The sequence below is a fragment of the Cervus canadensis genome, chromosome 6 (assembly GCF_019320065.1).
Source record: "Cervus canadensis isolate Bull #8, Minnesota chromosome 6, ASM1932006v1, whole genome shotgun sequence".
Taxonomy (NCBI): domain Eukaryota; kingdom Metazoa; phylum Chordata; class Mammalia; order Artiodactyla; family Cervidae; genus Cervus; species Cervus canadensis.
Genome location: NC_057391.1, coordinates 42,101,103 through 42,122,628, shown reverse-complemented (window position 1 = coordinate 42,122,628; position 21,526 = coordinate 42,101,103). Strand labels below are relative to the sequence as shown.

Here is a 21,526-nt window from a genome sequence, read left to right as displayed (position 1 = left end):
TTATTTATTTTGATTGCTAAAGATTTCCGGGTTGCTCAGTGGTAAAGAATCTGCCTGCCAATGCAGGAAATGCATGTTTGGTCCCTGGGTTGGCAAGATCCCCTGGAGAAGGAAATGGCAACCCATTCCAGTATTTTGCCTGGGAAATCCTCTGACAGGAGCCTGGGGTTGTGGAGTCGGACACAACTGAGCAGAAAGCAAAGAGTACAGTTCTGAACAGCAGAGGGAGCTGAAGGACTTTAGCTTAATTGGAAAACTTTTGAAATTTAGAGCCTTACGTTAAGACTCAGACTAGCAGGAATCCAAAATAGGAAAAGTCCCATCCTTAAAGCCTGAAGAGTCTTACAGTATGGTTTTCCTGTTTTTTGAAACAGTTACGTTATGCAGTAGGAGTTCCACCACTGTGCTTAAGAATATGTTCTTCATGTTAATTTTCTCAGTTGATTCTTTGTTTTTCAGAAACTCTTAATTGCCTTTCATTATTAATTAAGTGCTTTAAAAAAAGAAGAAAAACCAAGGACTTTCCTGGTGGTCCAGTGGCTGAGACTCCAAATTCCCAATATGGAAAGCATGGGTTTGATCCCTGGTCAGGGAACTACACCCCATGTAGGATGGCCAAATAAGTTAAAAAAACAAAAAACTGTTCCCATCCATCTCATTTTTTTCTATTCATTCCTCACAGGCTTTAGCCAATAGTTATGATCCCTCTAGTTTTCTGTCTTTCAGTTTCTTGTGGATTGCCTCCTCAGCCCTTTTCTGATTACTTTGTGAGTACAGTGCTTTCATTCGGTATGAATTTTGACTCTGACCCTTTTGTTTTGCCCTTAGTACCTGATCTAGACCTAGGCAAAACTGTAGATACATGAAGGCCGTTTGTTTTCCACACTCTTGTGCCTGTTCTATCTATCTATGTACGTTTTGCCCATTATTTTCAGTGTCTTCTTTCTTCTCCTAGTCTCCCTTTTTCCTTTTTTTCATTCTAAAAATAATAATTGTAAAAATCCCTTATGTTGATATAGACTTTACAGTTTTAGATATCTATGAAGAGCTTAATATCACTTGATATGTCATATTTTCTTCATGGGATTGCTGCATTCTGAGAGAGAACACAGGCGCATCTGGCCCTGTGTGTGGTGGGTTTTGGCCAGGGGCCTTCCTTTTTATCTCATTTGTTGATCAGGCAGACCACCAGTTGATTCAAGGTCAAATGAATTCAATTTCTAGGCAGTTAACCACTCTTCTTTCTGCCACAAATTTGTGTTGAGAAGGGTAGGAGGCTATAATCCTAGTCTGTTGAGTACCACAAGGTTTATGGAAATTAGAAACTCAGTTAACAGAATAAATCTTTTTGGTTTCTCAAGAATTTTTCTATTTCAGTCAGCATAGTATCCCTCCTTTAGCTTATTTTCTTTTATCTTGAGGATGATGAGGGCAGCACCCAGAAGTGTGTGATCCATGTGTTCCCAGCTGAAGGTCCTGGCAACTCTTCATGAATTTTCCTGAGGTGTATGACATTAGAATATCCCCAAATGCTAAAAGCCATGAAACTTCCATCAAACAGGAGCCCCATATCTATTTTCCCTATGGTCAGCTTTGCTGTGGCTTTTCCCCATTGGTTTTTTTTTTTCCCCTTGTTTTTGAGAGTAGCACATGAATGTATCCAGAATTGATAATAGCTCCTTTAGAGGATTATTTATTGGATAAGGCTCTTAGCACTTTCAGAGATTGTAGCTTTGGTATTTGGCTGTCTTTTGGAAAATGTCCGAAGCACCTTTGGTCATCTACCTGTCTCTGTTTGAGTTAGCGTTCTGTGATGTAAGAATTGTGATTGCCTAGTCTGTTTTACTAATGTTATTCTCATTTTTTCAAGAATGAGTTGAGAGTTTAGGAATAATAACTCTAGCATTTCCCAAACCATTGCATGGCATAGGTCTTCTCTGGGAAAAAAAAGGGGGAGGAGTAAGGGGTTTCTGTGGATGCATAGAAAATTTATGCTGATTTGGAAAATTTTTTTGGATTTAATAAGTTTGTTTGTTTGCTGCAGAATTTTTCAGAGCCCTTAATGTGCTAGTGTCCATTATGACTCTGAAGTAATTATCTGATTTATTTGATCAATATAGTATACAGTGTTCTCATAACTTTTTGACCACAACCCCACCTGCTCCCACCCCCACGTATTTACATACCAGTATCTTGTATATATAGTTAGTAAGTGCTGGTCTAAATACGTTTGAGGTTTTTTTTGTCCTCATAGATCAGCTCACTGAGGGACAATAATCCAGGAAACAGTTTCTTGACCTGTGTCGTCTTTCTGCATCTTCACACTCATTCCTCATCACCAAGCTGAATTGCATTTTCTTTGGAAACCTGTGTAGACCTAGTAATTTTTATTTCAACCGAAACTAATGTCCTGTGTGACTTGGGACTGTATTTTACTTCTCCATCTTGTTCCTAAATTTTTCCGTCCCCAGAGGAAGTCAGTAAGTTACTTCCTGAGCTTTCATTCTTGGCCTTTCTTTGATAAGTTAAAGTACACTATTTTGGGCATAGTATAATTATTTAGTTCCTTAAAAGAAATAACAGAAAAGGTTTTATTGGTGATTATTTAAAATCAAGTGTACTGCACTATAAGTGGCTTTAAAAATATGTGCTTAAAATGCTTTCCCCTGAGCTAAGAACTCGTCTTCCTTTTATCTTCTAAAAGTAGTATGGCTGGCATGGCTGATGTGTGCCAGGAAAAAAGCCTGCTAGATTCTCGGTCGTCTTGAGTAATGGCCACGGATCAACCTAAACAAGTTAGGAGCAATGCAGAAAAGGCTGTAGCCTCAACTCAGGAAAGAAAGGTAGGTGAGAGCAGTCTAGTTAAGACTTCTTCTGTATTCCCCTGGAAGCAGCCCATGCCTCGCCAGGGTTTTATCTGCCAGCAGCAGATGTAAGCTCTCAAAAACAGCAGGGAGGATGTTGACTGCAACAATGCATCAAGGCTGTGGTTTGTAACCTCAATAGTAAGGCAGTTAAAACGTTTTTTTTTTCTTTTTTAACAAAGACATTTTGATTGCCAAATCCATAACCATTAGCAGCTGTGGTTTGAACAGTTCTCTAGACCTAACAAGTTTTCAAACAGAAAGTTGAGTTGGAGGCTTTTGTTTCTCTGTGTCTGTGTTGTGTTTGTGCTATTTATATCTCTGCCTTCAATAGAAAATCTGATTTGTCTGAAATCTCTGAGGTCATTGATTATTCTACTTCTATACTGAATCCGTTCCTTTCCTGCTAGCTTACTGGCTTTTCAGTCCATTTGATCTTACGGCTTTTGTAAGAGCCAAGATCCTGTATTTAAAGATTAATGCTGGACCAGTTCTACTGCTGGGTTCCTACAAATTGACATCAGCAAAGTAAGTACTGTTTTCCAATGGGGAAGAGAGTCTTACTTGTTCCATTTTCTGTAAGAGTATCCATATGATACAGATCTTCAGGAAGATTGCATATATCACTTCATGTGTGGAAACCATCAGCTTCTATCACCAAAGGATTGTCTGTACAACTTGAGAGGTGAAAAATTAAATAGTAGTCAATATTCAGACCAGGCATTGGCATTGAAAAATGCAGAATCCTCAAATTCCCTTTTAAATTATGTGAAAGTGTTTTCTCTGTTTTACTAAGAATAGCTGCCAGTTCATAGGCCTTAGAATGTATGGTTTCTAAGGCATCTTGAGGGCTGCCTCTGAGCCCCAACAAAGAGGGGAACTGTGTCTGCAACGACTAGCCCAGTCAGCCCTAGGCAATTTTTTAAGATCTCAACTCACTTGAGGGAGACAGGGAATGTATTTTCAGAGTTCTCATGAAGACTAGAACATTTCCGTGAGTTTCTAGGTCAGAACAGACTGTCTTTGAGTTGTTTGCAACCTGGGTATCAAGTGCCCACTTGATGAGGTGAGGACAACCATGTACATTTTAAAATAATCCAGGAAGCATTATGCTTCCTGTTGTACTTACCCTGAAGAGAAGAAGGGGATATGAACACTTTTCTGTGCATTTATATGAATTCTTTAATGTGTATCTTTTCATCTGAAAATGAACAAATAATTCTTAAGATTTTCTTTATTATTTATATATTAATCAATGCTTGAGTGCCTTTGTTTTAGGCACTAAGAGAAACAAAAAGGTGAATCAGCCGTGGGTTCTGTTCTCAGAATGTTTGAAAGAGCACCAGGTAGGTAAGATATATCTACAACCAGGTTTGTAAACAACCAAACAACAAAATAGAAAGCAAAGAGAACTGTCTTAAGGGAAGTAAAGACTGCCTCTGAGGAATTTAAAGGAGAGAGAGGTTGCTTCCAGCTGGGAGGAGGACTTTATTAGGAATGTGGCTTTTTAGATTTCCCCATGGGGACTCAGTATTTCTTCAGGATAAACTCTGAGAAGTAGAACTTAGAGTCTGAGGTACATACATTTAGAAGTTGTTACAAACTGCTAAGTTACCATTCTTTTTTAAGTTACCACTCTTAAAGAAAAATCTAATTTAAAATTCTGCCAATGGTCTGAGTCTTTCCTATACCAACACCTTATCAAAACTGATTATTAATAGTCAGTTTAATGTCTGCTAATAAAGTGGGTGAAAACCATACTTTGTTATTTTCATTCAGTCTTCCTGACCATTTTGTGACATTTTTGGTAAAGAATCCACGTGCAATGCGAGAGACCTGAGTTTGATCCCTGGGTTGGGAAGATCCCCTGGAGAAGGACATGGCAACCCACTCCAGTATTCTTGCCTGGTGAATCCCCATACACAGAGGAGCCTGGTGGGCTGCAGTCGGTGGGGTTGCAAAGAGTCAGACACAACTGAGCGGTTAAATACAAGCATACAATCATCTTTTCAAGTATTTACTGGCCATTTATATATTTATTTTTATTGAAGAATAGTTGATTTGTGATGTATTAATTTTGGCTGTATAGCAGAGTGACTCAGTTAACACATATATTCTTTTTCATTGTGGCTTATGCCAGGATCTTAAATACAGTTTGCTTTGCTATACATTAGGACCTTGTTGTTTATTCATTCTGTATGTAATAGTTTGTGTCTACTAACCCCAAACTTCCAGTCCATACACCCTCCACCCTCCTTCCCCTTTGGCAACCACAAATATGTCTGTGTGTCTGCTTTGTAGATAGGTTCATTTGTGGCATATTTTAGGTTCCACAAGTAATCCCTGGTAGCTCAGTCGGTAGAGAATCTGCCTCCAGTGCAGGAGACCCGGGTTCGATCCCTGGGTCAGGAAGATGCCCTAGAGAAGGAAATAGCAAACTGCCCCTGTATCCTTGCCTGGAGAATCCCATGGACCGAGGAGCCTTGTGGGCTGCAGTCCGTGGGGTTGCAGAGAGTCAGGCGAGACTGAGTGACTCACTGTGGTGTGGTGGTGGTGGGTTAGGCACTCAGTCCTGTCCCACTCGTGTGACTCCATGGTCTGCAGCCCGCCAGGCTGCTCTGTCCATGGGATTCTCCAGGCAGGAACACTGGAGCGGGCTGCCATTTCCTTCTCCAGAGTGACTCACTTTAGGTTCCACATGTAAGTGATATCCTATGGTATTTGTCTTTCTCTTTCTGACTTACTTCACTTAATGCAATAATCTCTTGTTGCATCCATGTTGCTGTAATTGGCATTATTTTACTCTTTATGGCTGAGTAGCATTCCATTGTATATGTATATACAATTATATATATATAATTTGTGTGTATATGTATAGTACATTTTCTTTATTCACTCATTTGTTGATGGACACAGGTTGCTTCCATGTCTTGGCTATTGTGAACAGTGCTGCTATGAACATAGGGGTGCATATATCTTTTTGAATTATTGTTTTGTCTGGATGTATGCCCAGGAGTGGGATTGCTGGATCATCTGATAATTCTGTTTTTAGTTTTCTGGGGAACCTCTCTAGTGTTTTGAACAGTGGCTGCACCAGCTTAATTCCCACCAACAATGTAGCAGGATTCTCTTTTCTCCACACTTTGTCCAGCATTTGTTATTTGTAGACTGTAGTTTACAGTAGTCAGAATGATGGCCATTCTGACCGGTGTAAGATCGTGGCTCATTACAGTTTTGACTTGCATTTCTCTAATTATTAGCAATATTGAACATCTTAGGATTGTGGCTTTTGAATTAGCCTTGAAGCGTAGTAATAATAAAAACTGTCACTTTTTGATTAGTTATTATGTGCCCAACCTAGTATGTTATTTTCTAATCCTCATAACAACTTGATACCAAAAAAGGTATCATTACCCCTCTTTTAGAGATGAGAGAACTTAAGACTCAAGGTTAAAACAACCTGTGTACTGTCAATCAGTAAATGGTAGAATTGGAGTTTCTGTTTAAGTCTTCCTACTTACAGGTAGAAAAGCATATTCTAAGGAGAGAGTAATGAGAGGTGAGAAGTCATGAGCCTGTGTGGAGAATAATAGCAACCAGTTTGTTGAATGGAAATCTATGCTGTGGTCAGATGGTAGATAACTTTGAGGATAGGCTGCAGAGGTTAGAGTTTTCTCTCTAGTCAGTCGTGGGATGGGAAGGGATGTTTTGAAAATCATTGGAGCCAGAAAATGAATATGGCAGCAATGTGGAAGATGAATTGTGAAGAGACTGAAAGTAGGAAGTCTAGTGAGAAGGCTGTTGTCATCCAGGTTGGATGTATTTTTAAAATCTGTTCTAGAGACTTTCCTGGCAGTCCATTGGTTAAGACTTTGCATTCCAGTGCAAGGGGTACAGGTTCGATCCCTGGTCAGGAAACTAAGATCCCACATGCCTCTCGGCGAAAAAACATAAAACAGAAACAGTATTGTAACAAATTCAATGAAGACTTTTAAAAGTGGTCCACATCCAAAAATAGAAAAAAATTCTTAAAACAGATCTTCTAGGAAATGCCTGTGGAATTAGACAAAGGGGGTGGGGACAAATGCAAGGTTTTATGCAGGTAGATTCAGTCACTTAATGTGACACCTTCATTTTACCTGTAAGTAAACTCAGACTTCCCTGGCGGCTCAGTGGTAAAGAGTCCACCTGCCAATGCAAGAGGTGCAAATTTGATTCTTGGGTTGGGAGGATTCCCCCAGAGAAAGAAATGGCAGTCCACTCCAGTATTCTTGCCTGAGAAATCCAATTGATGGAGAAGCCTGGTGGGCTACAGTCCATGGGGTCTAAAGAGTCAGACATGACTTGCAACTGAGCAGCAACACCACCACCACCACTACCCAGGCTAGAGAGAAAGCAGTCTGTTTGATCTAGAAGGAATATGCTGTAACTTTACAATCTTGCTGTCTTTCTTCAGTCTGTTGAAAGGCTTCTTAATTTGTTACCGAGTATACTGTATGAACCAAGAGGCAAATTATCTTCTAATTTAAGTTTTATTGCTCAAAATATTATATAATCACACATTCAGCAAACATTTATTGACCATTGTGTCATGTCCTGGCACTGTACACATTAAGAATCCAGAATTTCAACAAGATATTCCATCTTCTCTTGATCTTTTAAAGCTGCTGCAAGAGACTGTGACAAGAAAACCCAACCATGATAATTATCATATGCCCAAAGGAATACATAAAGGAGGAGATCTAACTCCCAACTCACCTTGACTGGAGACAGGGGGGAGGGTTAAGAAATCTAAAAAAGGTGATCCTTGAAGAGAGCAGAATTTATATCTTCCTCACATACCATCCTGTATCTTCATGCTTATGTCCACCATGAGAGTTCTGTTCATTCTTTGAAAGAGTGAAGAGTGCTTTGTTCATTGCCTCCTGTAGAGTCTTTCCTGACCTCAGCCTACCTCCTCCCTGACAGGATTAATTACATCCTTCTCTGGGCTCCTGTGTTCATATTTCTATTTACATCTTTAACCTTTGTTTTCCTCCCTATAATTATATATTCACATGTAGTTCCTTTAGATCACCATAGGTATCTAACCTTGTTATCTCCAGTGTCCTAGCATATAGCCTGGTGTATGGTAGGTGTTCACTTAACGGTGATAACAATAAATTGAGGGGCAGGTATTGGTTGGTAAATGAGAAGCCTTAAATGCCATGTGAGAGAATTTAGTATTCTGAAGGCACTTTAGAAGAATTGTTTTGACAGAAGTAGGAAGGAATGGACTAGATGGGGCAAGCTGAAAACAAGTAGATAATTTAGGAAATTATCATGATTTTCCAGGTGGAGGCAAGATGGAGGCCGGCAGCAATGCTCTAGCTGTCAAGTTGGAAAGAAAGGACCAGATGATTGGAATGTTTAAAAGATAAAGTGTATAGGACTTGGTGATTTGATTGGCTGTGAAGGGTGAGAGAAAGAAGTCCGGGTTAGATTTTGGTTTCTGGCTATGGTGAGGGGTAAATGGTAGTACCATTAGTCTGCATGGGTTATACATGAGAAGTGAAGTTGCTCAGTCGTGTATGACTATTTGCGATCCCATTGACTCTAGCTTACCAGGCGCCTTCATCCATGGCATTTTCCAGGCAAGAGTACTGGAATGAGTTACCATTTCCTTCTCCAGGGGATCTTCCCGACCCAGGGATTGAACCCAGGTCTCCCGCATTGCAGACAGACGCTTTAACCTCTGAGCCACCAGGGAAGTGTACAGAAGAAAAGAATTTTCTTTTAAGGAAAATGACTTTTTATTTATTTAATTTTTATGATATATTTTAGCTGTGCTGGGTTTTTGTTGCAGCGCCCAGGCTTTTCTAGAGTGCATGGGCTTAGCTGCTTTATGTGAGATCTTAGTTCCCTGATTAGGAATCGAACTCAGGCCCACTGCATTGGGAGCATGAAGTCTTGTCCACTGAACCACCAAGGAAGTCCTGGAAAACACCTTTTTAAAATAAAGGAGCTGTAGCAAAGAAAACCTGTATTGTAGCAGTGAAGGAGAGAGGTTCTGTAGTATGTGATCTGTGCACGTAATACAAAAATCGGTAGTACAAAAATTTAGAGCCATACAGAAATCACTTTGTGATTTTTCATTTGGACTGTTTAAAATATTTTAATCTCTTTTGTTCTGAAAGACAAAACTCCCTTATTTGATAAAGGGGTATTGTTGCTGTTAATAACACTGTATCACTTGATAATGATCTTACCTTGATATGTCAACTCATGTCAAAGGATTCTGTGAATTCTGCTTCAGGAGTTGTTCTCAGCTGAGTCAGACCAGCCATTGGGAGATAAAAATATGAAGTCAGCAGAGCCCTTAAAACAAGAGGAGTCCTAGCATTCTGAGATATTAGGGTAGATTTGAATGGTTAAGGGCCTTACAATGTAGTATCTTTGCATGCACACTCAGTCATTTCTGACTCTTTGCAACCCCACAGACTGTAGCCTGCCAGGCTCCTCTGTCTATGGGATTTCATGCCTTCATCCATGGCATTTTCCAGGCAAGAATACTGGAGTGGGTTGCCATTTCCTCCTCCTGGGTCAGGGGATCTTCCTGACCCAGGGATTGAACCTTGGTAGGTGGATTCTTTACCACTGAGCCATTTGGGATTAAGAGCAATTTTCTTTTGGTTCTTACTAGTTAGAGTGAAAGCCTGCTCTATGAAAATTAAGACCAACAGTAATTGTTACGAATGGATGATTTTCATTTTGGTCTTGAAGAATCAGGGCAGAAAAGCCATGAGGTTAATTTTAGAAAAAACATAAGTCCTTCGGTTCTCTTGTGTGTAGAGGTTCCAGTATAGATAGGATTCACAAGGGCACAGAAAGTCAGACTGGGAATTTTAATGGCAACCCACTCCAGTATTCTTGTGTGGAGAATCTCATGGACAGAGGGACCTGACGGGCTTCAGGTTGCAAAGAGTTGGACACGACTTAGTGACTAAACAACAAACAAGGAAGGGACCAGGGTGCCAGTACTGTGTGGCTTCAGCCAGATCATCTTCCACAAGTATCTGAAAGACTCCAAGCTGAATATCACCTATCCTTGTTCCTCCCATTTGGCGCAAATGTGAATGGTCTCTCTGGCATTGAGCTGGAACCCCTTGTATTTGGTGTTAGGCACATGATTTGCATTGGGTACTGGTACATGAGTTCAGCTGTCCCACTTAGGGACAGTTGGCATGATCTTTATCCAACTCCAGTCAAATATGCAGTAGTCATCTCATCAAAGTATCATGATCAATACATTAACTCTGACGTGAGAAAACGCTTATCCTCCAGTACGGTGGGGTCCAGAGTACTACTTATCCTGTGAACACCTTGAATTGCTTTGAAGAAAAATGAGAACAACTTTTTCTTTTTTTTTAATGAGGGCTGTTTATCAGAGAACACAGTTGCTTTCAGGATATGCTTCTTTGGATCTGTTGTGCTTGTGGTCTTTTTATCAGACTCATTTCCTTCTCTCTTTCTGAGTATTATCACCTCAATCTTCTTGGAGTTGGTTTTCAGCTAACTAGATTTCAGAGCCTGATTTTATGTCCTATCTAGTTCCCCAAAGTTCAAACCAAGAAAACCTCTAGCAAACATACGTTCTTTGTCAATGAGTTTCTTCTTAACTGTTTCCTTTAGCTGTTAGTCCTTGGAGACAGGTGTGAGATTTACATGTGGGTCATCTGGGGATTTGTTGGGAAGAGTGACATCGTGTAGGACTTTCTGATCATTTCAGTACAAGGATTAAATGGAGGCTTATGGAGTTGGTGAAAATGCCCACTTGGCTCCGAGACTGTAGTGGTTGCCAAGAGCCACTAAACTTTTTTTTTTTTTCTCTTATGAAAATGGCAAGAGAAATGTTTTCTAGATGGCTGGTGAACAGTTTCCCTCTGGAGAGGAGAAGAAAACGGCTGTTTAGTAGTTAATTACCTGTTATGTTAGACAGCTATGAAACTTATGAGGCATGAAAGAAGAGTAAGCCCACCTCCCCCGCTCCTCAGGCTGGAAACCAGGTGATAGGAGTCATGTTGGTGAAGGCAGGAACAGCAGCGGCGTCCTGAGGAGTCTGTTACTGAATGTAAATGGTTGCTTTGAATTGCTTGGTCTTATCACCCTCATTCCGTATCCTGTCTATTGCACTATCTCAATGACCCTTAATCTAATATCCTCTCTAAATTGGATATGACATTGAGAGTTTATTTACGTTCTTCACAAATATGAACCTTCTTTTTCTTAATTTACTCTTTCTCTAGGTCAGCTGCATTTTATTTAGTCTTTTGACTCTCAAACCAAAACCCTCTTCCTTGCAAGTCTCTGACTTTTTGGTATTTAATGTGGTCTCTTAGTGTCCGAGACCCAGTTTCAGAGATTATACATTTCTGCAGGTGCAGGTTCTGCCAAGCTGCCTTTGCTTTAATGCATTTTACCATAAAAAATAATCCCTTCTTCCAACACATAGGCCTTACTTTTCTTTATTCCCGTAGGCTTCTTTGCTCTTCAGCTCTGTTTCTTGTAAGCCTCCTGAAGTTTAGTGATAGAGCTTGGGAACAGGAATATTCACATGAAACTTGGATTTAGATTCAATTGGGAGTGTTTATTAGAAGGCATGAATGGGTCCAGAGAACCACTTGTTCTATAATTTCATGTATCCATCATTTTCCCCATTATTTGACATTTTCTGACTCTGTTAATATATGTCAGGGTAGTTTTTGTTAAACACAGGGCCTTACTGGCTACTTCCCAAGACACAAAAGTTCTAATTTAGCTTGAGGAATAACAGATTATAGACTAGCGCCTGCTTTTAGCCAGAGTTTAGTCCTAAGAGTGTCCAGTTCCCAGCATGTATGTATTTAACATGGTTAAGATAACCTAAAAGCACAGGTTGGTAATTTTTTTTGTTTTTTTTTCATCCAACAAATATTTATTGATTGCCTATCATGTGCCAGGCATGATTCCAGGTGCTAAGGAGTAAGCAAAACAAAGATCCTTGCCTTCTTGGAGCTTTTATCCTAGTAAGGAAAGTCCAAATTTTAAAAGTTTAAATAAGTGAATTGGTGGTGGTTTAGTCACTAAGTCATGTCCAACTCTTGTGACTCCATGGACTGTAACCCACCAGGCGCCTCAGTCCATAGGATTTTCCAGGCAAGAATACTGGAGTGGGTTGCCATTTATGATGATAAGTGCTGTAGAAAAAAAATAAAGAGATGGGGGCTAAGAGTGCTGGAAGACCCACTACGAAGTTGACATTTAAACAAAGTTCTGAAGAAAGATAGAGGAAACCAGGCAGATACCGAGCAGGGAAAGCATCCCAGGAAGAGGGGTAAGCTAGCACAGATGTCCCGAGGCAGGAACAAGGAACCCTGAAAAGCTGGAGAAGAAAGTGGGGGAGAAGGCATCAGAAAGGAAGTGGGGGCCAGATTGTCTGGGGACCTGTTGGTCATACTGGGGACCTGTACGTCATAGTGAGGACTTTTATTCTGACTGAGACAAAAAGCCTTTGGAGAGTTTTAAACTTTGGAGTGACGTAATCCGATATATTGAATATGTTTAAAAAATAGCTCGGACTGCTGTGATGTGAATAGACAAGAGGAACGTTAAGGGCAAAATAGACAGACCGATTAGGAGGTTAGTATGGTAATCCAGAGAGACATTGTGGTGGCCTGGACCAGGGCAGTAGCAATGGTGGTCTTAAGAAATGGTGGGATATTGGGTATCTTTCCAAAGTAGAGTTAACAGGATTCCCTGAGGGTTGGTTATGCGGTTCTTGACCCGAACAACTGGGAAGATTAGAATAGCTATTTTAAAGGGATATGAATGAGAGAGGAGCAGGTTTGGAAAGAAAATCTAGGACCTTGATTTTTTTTTTTTATTGTGGTAAATATACATAATATAAACTTAACCATTTTTAAGCACACAATTCAGAGGTGTTAAGTATATTCACAGTGTTGTGCAGCCATCCGTGTCTAGAACTTTTCATCATCTCAGACAGGAACTTTGTACCTTAATGGGAATTCCTCTTTCTTCCACCCCCCCATCCCCCACCCCGCCGCCAGCCCCTAGTAACCTCTGTTGTACTTTCTTTCTCTATGAATTTATCTCTTTTTTTGGCTGTGCATCTCAGCTTGCAGGATCTTAGTTCCCTGATCAGGGATTGAGCCTGGGCGCTAGCAGTGAAAGCACCAAGTTCTAACCACTGGACTGCCAGGGAACTTCCAAACTTGTTTATTCTAAGCACCTCACATAAGTAGACTCAGAATACTTGTTCTTTTGTGTATGGTTTATTTTACTTAGCATAATTTTTCTAGGTTCATTCATGGTGTAGCATGTATCAGAATTCCATTCCTTTTAAAGGCTGAATAGTATTTCATTGTATGTATCTGCCATATTTTGTTTATCTGTCTATTGTTAGACATTTGGATTGTGGAAACTACTGACTATTGTGAGTAATGCTGCTTTTGAACATTGGTGTACAAATATCTGAATCCCTGCTTTCAATTCTTTTGAGTATATACCTAGAAGTAGAATTTATTTGGCAGCATGGAAATGAAAGATGACCTTTGGAAGAACCGTTCTGGTGGAATGATGGAAGAAAAGCCTCTTTATAGTGACTTCAAGAAAAAATAAAGGAATTTGAGGCAAAGTGTATAGATAATCTTTTAATGAATTTTGTTGTGAGGAGAACCTGAAAATGGGGCAGTAGCAGAAGGAGAATGTGGGATCTGGGGAGCTTTTGTTTTATGACAGACATTATAGAAAGTGTGTTTGTTAACGGGATTGATCCAGTAGAGAGGGAACATTTATTGATGAGGAAGAAAGAGGAGTGAAATGGCTTGTCGTTTTGGAAAAGCAGAGCTGTAAAGTCCTGGCAGGTTTGTCCTCTGCCTCAGCACTCTCTGAGACACAGAGAAGAGAGAGAAGGAAAATCGAAGAGATATGAATTGTGACTGTTGCTACTTTGGCCTCTGTAGAATTAGGTTTAAAGATCTTGATGCCAGCCTCTTGTTTTATTTGTGCCAAAACACCTCAACAATAACAGCTGGGCCCCACTTTTCTTTGACTGCTAAAGATCCAAAGGGTAAGGAAAAAAGAAAGTTTCTCCTTCCATCTTCATTTTTTTTAAATGCATTTTATGTATTTATTGACTGCTCTGGGCCTTGGTTGCTGTGTGAGGATTTTCTCTAGTTGCAGCGAGTGGGGGCTACTCTCTAGTTGCCTTGCATGGGCTTCACTTCATGGTCACTTCTCTCGTTGCAGCGCGTAGACTCTAAGGTACACAGTCTCAGTAATTGTGGCTCAATGGCTTAGTTGCCTCACAACATGTGGAATCTTCCCAGGAATTGAACTTGTGTCCTCTGCATAAGCAGGCGGATTCTTAACCACTGGACCACCAGGGAAGTCCCGACATTTGAATTTTCTTCCTTATTTCACTGAAACGTCCATTTTTACTCTAGAGCCTTAGATCTTTACGGGATACATCTTAGCAGGTAAATAAGAGTGGAAAATAATTTCACACTTTCTCGTTACTAGGAGAAAGGCTGCTTTGGTATTGAAGTCTGACCCATGGCCATAGTCGGCTTTAGAGTCGTATTTATCGAACATACTAAACACAAGACATCCCAAGATAGGAAATGTTGAAATACCAAGTCAGTTGCACATTGCTGGAGAGCACTTTTCTGCCAACACCCACTTGTTGCTTAAGTTGTGATTGTGTGGCCAGATATTCTTACTCTAGGTTCTGTGTCTGTCTTTGCAGAAGGAATAAAAGTCCTAAGTATTCACACAGATTCGTTTTGTGATAGGAAATCCAAAGGAGGCTTCTAAATTGTTTTCAGAATTGCTGTACCGTTACCTTTTCACCCTAAGTGAGTCTGGAATGCATCCAGCAAAACAACTTTGGCATGTTCATAGCTTTCAGAATGAATCATCTTCCTTCCCTTTAGTGAGAGAAGTGCCCTGTTGATGGTTTCTGGCAGAATTTCCACAAATGTTCTATTTTTCTTAAACCTTCCAGCGGTTCACTTGAGCTGAATCTGGAGGTGGGTGCCTGATGTTCCTAAAGGAGACCTCTGAATCTCCCAGTTCACAGTTGCTTATATTGAAAGATTAGTCAGTTTTGATTCTCTGGAAAGATGTCAAACATCTGTTTTTAAGAAGTTGTTTCCATTACAGGAAGTCACAAATGGTGGGCAAAAGACTGTATAGGAAAGCTTGGGGGAAAGTGGAAGGTTTGTTCTTGTTTATTAAGCATTATCGTCTTTACCTGGCTATGTAATGGAGAGTACTACCGTCAGAATGTTGAGGTGGATTCTGGGACATCCTTTGATCTCCTTGAAATTCAAAGTTTGTCCCAACTAGCCTGAACTTTTTATTTTTATATTTTGCAGTATCCAGACATGAGTCAAGAAGAATCTGATTCTCCATTTGTTTTCATCTGCACAAATCCCCAGGAAATGATTGTGAAGTTTCCTATTAAAGGAAATCCAAAAATCTGTAAGTCACAAGTGTCGATGGTCTATTTTTTTTTCTTTTTACCTTTTAACTTAAAATTTTTTTCTCTTTTTATCCTGTTCCATATCATCTCAAATACTTGAAGGATTAGAAAAATTCTATTTATCATATTCCTGAAACTAACACAACATTGTTAATCAACTGTTTAATATTAGAGTTACCGTTAATTAAAAAATTCTTTTTATCAATAACATTAATGTTAGGTTAACTACAGTATAGCCTTTCTGAATCATACCTTGATCCACAATTATTGGTATATGAGTGAATCACTCTAAACTTCCAGTTAGGACCCCATTACCTTTAAAATAAATATTTGTAAGCCAAAAAGAGTACATTTGCCCCACTGTACTGTTCTTATCCGTTGTTCCTCAGTATTCAATTCAAGAATAAGACTTAACTCTTTGGAGGTCCACTTCCCACTATTGCTTTGATTGCTGGTCCCAGAGGTCTGCTCTAGCTCTCTTGCTTTTCATCCTCTTTTTGAAACTTCTTGATGGTTTTCTTTTCGGTAATGTTTGCTTTTATGTGTTTGTGACCATAGTACCCTCTGCATGTTCACTTTTTAGGAAGTGCTTATGACTTTATTCTTTCCACTTCCACCCCGTCTTCAACTCCCAACTTCTCTGTTTAGTCATACAGCAGGTTCTTCTATCTCCAAGCAATCTCAGGAAACACAGAGTGGTGTCCTCTCTCTCTTTCTTACTTTTAAACACAACATGAACAGCTCTCCCATTTGCTTGCTTATGTCAGTTATTGTTCTGTCCTTTGTGACATTGCTTTCCCATTGTGTGAATTGGATGCTCCCAAGGCATGCATCATTGTCAGCTGTGCACAGGGCTACCTCACCTGGTGCCTCAGTTCAGTTCAGTCGCTCAGTCGTGTCTGACTCTTTGCGACCCCATGAACCGCAGCACACACCAGGCCTCCCTGTCCATCACCAGCTCCCAGAGTTTACCCAAACTCATGTCCATTGAGTCATGATGCCATCCAACCATCTCATCCTCTATCATCCCCTTCTCCTCCTGCCTTCAGTCTTTCCCAGTATCAGGGTCTTTTCAAATGAGTCAGCTCTTCGCATCAGGTGGCCAAAATATTGAAGTTTCAGCTTTAACATCAGTCCTTCCAATGGACACCCAGGACTGATCTCCTTTAGGATGGACTAGTTGGATCTCCTTGCAGTCCAAGGGACTCTCAAGAGTCTTCTCCAACACCACAGTTCAAAAGCATCAATTCTTCGGCACTCAGCTTTCTTTGTAGTCCAACTCTCACATCCATACATGACTACTGGAAAAACTTTGTGCCTGGGGACCAACTATTTCATAAATCTATTCTATGGAGAAGTAATTCTCAGAGGGTAGTGTAAATAAAAATCACCTACAGAGCTATTAAAACACAGATTCCTGGGCCCTCAGGTAATAGTAATGCTCTTGTTAGCTGACTATACAATGGATAATACTGCTTTTGGGCACAAAATGAAATGCTTGGAGTATGAATTTAGGTGAATGTATATTCACTGCAAAATTCAGGCAACTCTGATGATTTATGAAATATATTCTTGAGATTTCCTGCAAGTCAGAAAATCTGAACATAAGTTGCCCTCGACTTACACAAATTATTTACTTCATACTTTACCTGCACTGTTACCCAAGTGGCCCTGGAAATTCTTTTTCCTTCTTCTTAACTATTTAGGATTTAAATCTTCCTTTTTTTCTCCTTTTTAAGTTGTGAAATTATACCCCTTCCTACTCTGGTGTTCCCTTAGGCCCTGAGGGCAACACTGGTAGTCAGGCTTCTCTCCCAGACCCACTGCTATTTGATCTTTAGCTCCAGTTACCTTTTCAGAGCTTCCTCCCTATCTTGGTTCTCATCTGCCGCTTAAACTCTTGTGAGAAAATGTTCTGTGTAAACAGACTTTATATATTTCTCTGAAATGTTTTACTTCAGCACTTTCTCATCTCAGAGACTCACCTTCAGCACATATATGACCTTGGTTTTTATCCACAAGGTTTAATAGGGGGAGGAGTGAGTGGTGATCTTAAGAGAAAGCTTTTCCCTGTTGCTTCTATTGGTTAAGAGCTTTAAAAAAGCCAAAATGGGCTGTGTGCTTCAGGGACAGCAGGGCTGGAAAAAACTGAGACTGCAGCTTTTCCCATGGTAGACCAGGCAAGGTAAAACATGGGTCAGAAACAATAGGTAAAGGGGGTGAGGGGGGTGCGGGGCAAGAGTAGAATGACCAATCCCTGTGTTTCAGAAAAAAATTTTCTGTTGAGAGGGAGCCAGCCGGAGGATTTAGTCTGGTGTAAAGTTTTCATTCTCTCCAACTCTTCATTCCTTGATCCTTCATTCATCTTTACTATCTTTAAAAACCTTAACGCTCTGTCAGAACTTCCTTCCCTTAGGCCATAGAGGCCCACCTCCAGTTCACAGCTGGAAAAGTTCTTAATCCCACTGCCATAGGGAAAAATACATGCTTGGCTCTTAATTTGGAATGCTTCACATTTTCTTCTTAGAATATTGTTACATGAAGTGGTTAAGTTCCATGGTATTAATAATATTAGTAGTCTAGTTACAATTCTGTGCCTTAAATATTTTTTTCTCGTAGGATGCTTAGGAATTTAGCCACTCTTCATAGATTAGTTCTATGAGAAATTTATCCTAAGTTGCAAACTTCTGACTTGCAAATAAACTTCTACAATATAACTCATTTACATGTTATAGCGTGTGTATGTGTATATGTGTATGGTTTAAATTAAAAGCATATATTTTTATTTATTTATTTGGACATGTAAACTTGAGCTTGCTTGACCTGAGGATAATTGTGCTTCTTGAAGTTAAAATAATTCACAAATTGGTGTACAATATGAAATCACTTGGTTATGTGTCTGCTGAAAGAAATGCAAAACAGTTAAGTACAGTAGACTATGTAGGTTGAATGCTCAAAGAGATGAAGGAAATTTTTTACTTTAAATGAACTACATGCTTTATAAATTCATGCAAATTCTGCCTTATATCTTATGCAAAGCTTATGAAAATTCCTATGAGAATTCTATCGATTGATGGCAAATAGTTTTTTCCCTTTTAACTTCTCCCCCATCTGCTGCATATGCATTTGATTTTCTTTTAGGCACCATGATTGAGGATGTGGTTTAACACTGAAATGCTGTGCGTACTAAATGTAAAAATATTGGGGAAATACAGAAACTAAGCATTATCACTCTGCTTTTAAGAGAGTGTACAGTATATTACTGTAGTTAACTGTCCAGATCCCAAATCTTAAAAAAAAACAGGCTAACCTAGAACTCGGAGTTCAGAGGGCATCCACAATAACTGCTTCTCCATGCAAGGAGCCCCAGGTCCTGGCCTTCATTGCCCAGCTGACCTAAGGATTGCCACTATTGGCAGTCACTATGTTAGGAATGCAAAGAAGTTTTTAGTTGTAAGGAGCTCACAGATTGCTGGCACATGTATGGTTTTCTTAGGTTAGCCTAGGGGATGAAAAGGGGATGAAACACTTCTGAATCCCTGGGAGTGCCCTGGAAATCTTTCTTCCTTTCTATCTCCTTTCTCATATCAGTTTTCCATTTTATGACATCATCATTGAAGCCAGCGATTAGTTTGCCTACCCTTGAGTGCTTTCCTCCAGTGGGTTGATCTTATCTGAGCTGGTCTCACTTGAGGGCTTTCACAATCAGACTGGAGTTTTATGAAAACAATATTTGGGATATTCTTATACAGGAAAGCCTTGAGAATGTGAAGAAGGTAATGTCTCTCTTTTTTTAATATGAGGAGCCTGAAATAAATAGTTAAAAGTCTTGACTAGGGTTGCTGGTAAATATGGTAAATTAAAAGTACAACTGAGATCATAACTACGAAACACAACTCCCAAGCCTTAGCATAAATAATACGACTACTATTAATTTTTCAGAGACCTCTGAACTTATGAAGCCCTTGCATGTATTTTATTTCAATTAATTGCTTAAATGATTTAGTGTATATAAAATAAATGGTATGGTGCTTTGTATACAGAAAAGCAGTTAGTATTGGCTGTAATCCTCTCAACAACTTTGTAAGTTAGTAGAAATTTTTTCTTCCTTTCATTTTATAGTTGAGTGAACAGGTTTACAGAAGTTGTATTTTGCTCAGGTCTTTCTACCGCTAGATTTCCTGCTTTTCTCACTTTTATCACATTGCCTCAGAAACAAAGTATTCCCATTTACATTTCATTTTTAGGCCCAAGTATCATAGAGCTGCAAAGGACCTTCAGTACTGTGTAGTCCAGTTTCCTCGCAATACTGAAAAAGTTGAGGACAAGAGTGACTAGGTGACTTCCTCAAGGTTATACAGATAGGTAGTCTTAGGACTAAAACTGGGACCTGCGTCTTTTAACTTACTCAGTGCAGACAACTAGAAGTCTGGAGTCCTAGATGGAATTCTAAATTCTATCCTAACTTGTTCTAAAAAGCTTAATGAGAAGCAGTACTTCTTCGTACCTCTGGGTACCACCACCTTTACAGTGGTGGTGTATGTCTTTTATGTTTATCTGATATCTGCTATTTTTGGTTACTTAGTAGTTCCCAAACCTTTACAGTAAAAGTTCTGAAATTTGCAGTACCTGCTTTCTTTAATTCATTTATTGAGCACCTACCATTTGGTGGTCACTATGGTAGTCTTAGGGATACAAAGGCAAATTTGCCTCATAACAGGGCTTTTTGCCAGATAGCTGGCACATGTTTGGATTTCCAGCAAGGCAGCCTGGGAGATGAAAGAACTCCTAAGTCCCTGGGAATACTCTATGTTTCTAAAGCCCAAATTAAAATCAGCATTATTGTGACTGTTGTGGACATCATTTAGGGTCTCACTAAATGATGGTTTCTAAGGAAGCCCAGAAAAGGAAGTAATGTTATTCCAAAGGCAGGTGTAGCCCTGGAGAGATGAAGAAAAAGAGAAAAATTAAGAAAATAGGGAGGAAACTTGTTAGATTTAAGTAATTTTTTTTTTCACACTGTCTTTGTGCAGTAGTCAGGACATGAATTCTTATCTTGGTTGGACAAATGAGGATACTGAAGTCCAGACAGATCAGATGACTGGTTTGTATCAGACAAAGGAGGACTGGAACCTGGATCTCTTGACTTCTCGTCCAGTGCTTCCTCTCTTGGACCTGATTACTGCGGCAAATGAAAATGACAGAGTCCAAGGGGCCGGGGTTGTGGGTATAGGACTGTAGTATACCCAGCTGCTTTTGTTTTGGTGTTTGTTTGTTTATTTACTGCCAAGGCTGAACTGAACTGTTTCTCTTCCCAGCATCAGCATCTCTGTTGATTTAAATAAGACTTTTTGTGGGAGAAAGCCACCTGCCAGCTCTGTTCTCAGACCAGACAGACAGGAGCTCTGTTAAGTTCTTCCTGAGATGGATATTTCTTAAGGCGGCTACCACTGAACTGACCTTTATCCTGGTAGATCTGAGAAGTCAGAGGTCGGAGACCACATCAGTGGAATACCTCTCATTAGGGTCACCTGGGACAGGAAGGTTGCTTGTTTTCTAACTTTAACACTTAGACGAGTCATACAGCCCATGACCTTTGCCCTTCTTAGCTGGTGATAGGGCCCCTTTGTCAGAAAAGCATTCATGTGGATTCTACCTCACTGTTTCAAGTCACTCCCCCTATTAAGTCTGAGGCAGCAAAGGAGTGAATTGAATTGCTTTTCTCACTGTGAGGGAGATTCATGCATTATGCTCAGCCAGTTAACAGGTCAGAGGAATGAGTTTCCCACTGTGTGAAATGTCTTCCTTTATCATTATGTTTGTATTCTTTAAAAACTTGCCTTAGTATCAGACACTCTGAAAAACGTGTTTTGTGTTTTTTTTGGTTTTTTTTTTTTTAAGAAACTACAAAATTAGGAATATTAACTCCTTGGATTCTTGCTGTGAATGCTCATTGTGTTTGTGTGCAGACTTTTGTGGGTCCCTGTACCGTGTTCCCACTGCTTCCTCATTCTTACAGAATGAAAACTCTGAAGTTTGAAAGTGTCTGAGTCCTGGAGCAAGATAATTGAATGTGACAGGAACACAGTAACCAGAAGACCTGAGAGACCATGAAAGATTTGCATTGCAAATATAAAAA

General features: G+C 39.8%; 1 protein-coding gene and 1 non-coding gene across 3 annotated transcripts in view; both read left to right on the top strand.

Moving 5' to 3' along the window:
• TRIP4 (thyroid hormone receptor interactor 4) overlaps window positions 1–21,526 on the top strand; it is a 48,645-nt gene that overhangs the window by 26,782 nt on the left and 337 nt on the right. For both annotated transcript variants that reach the window (XM_043471695.1, XM_043471694.1), the window contains exon 12: window positions 15,281–15,386. In XM_043471695.1, the coding sequence (XP_043327630.1) occupies window positions 15,281–15,386 (106 nt within the window). The remainder of the gene's footprint in view (window positions 1–15,280; window positions 15,387–21,526) is intronic.
• On the top strand, window positions 5,205–5,277 carry TRNAW-CCA. The gene has a single exon. It is a non-coding gene; the product is annotated as a tRNA-Trp (tRNA).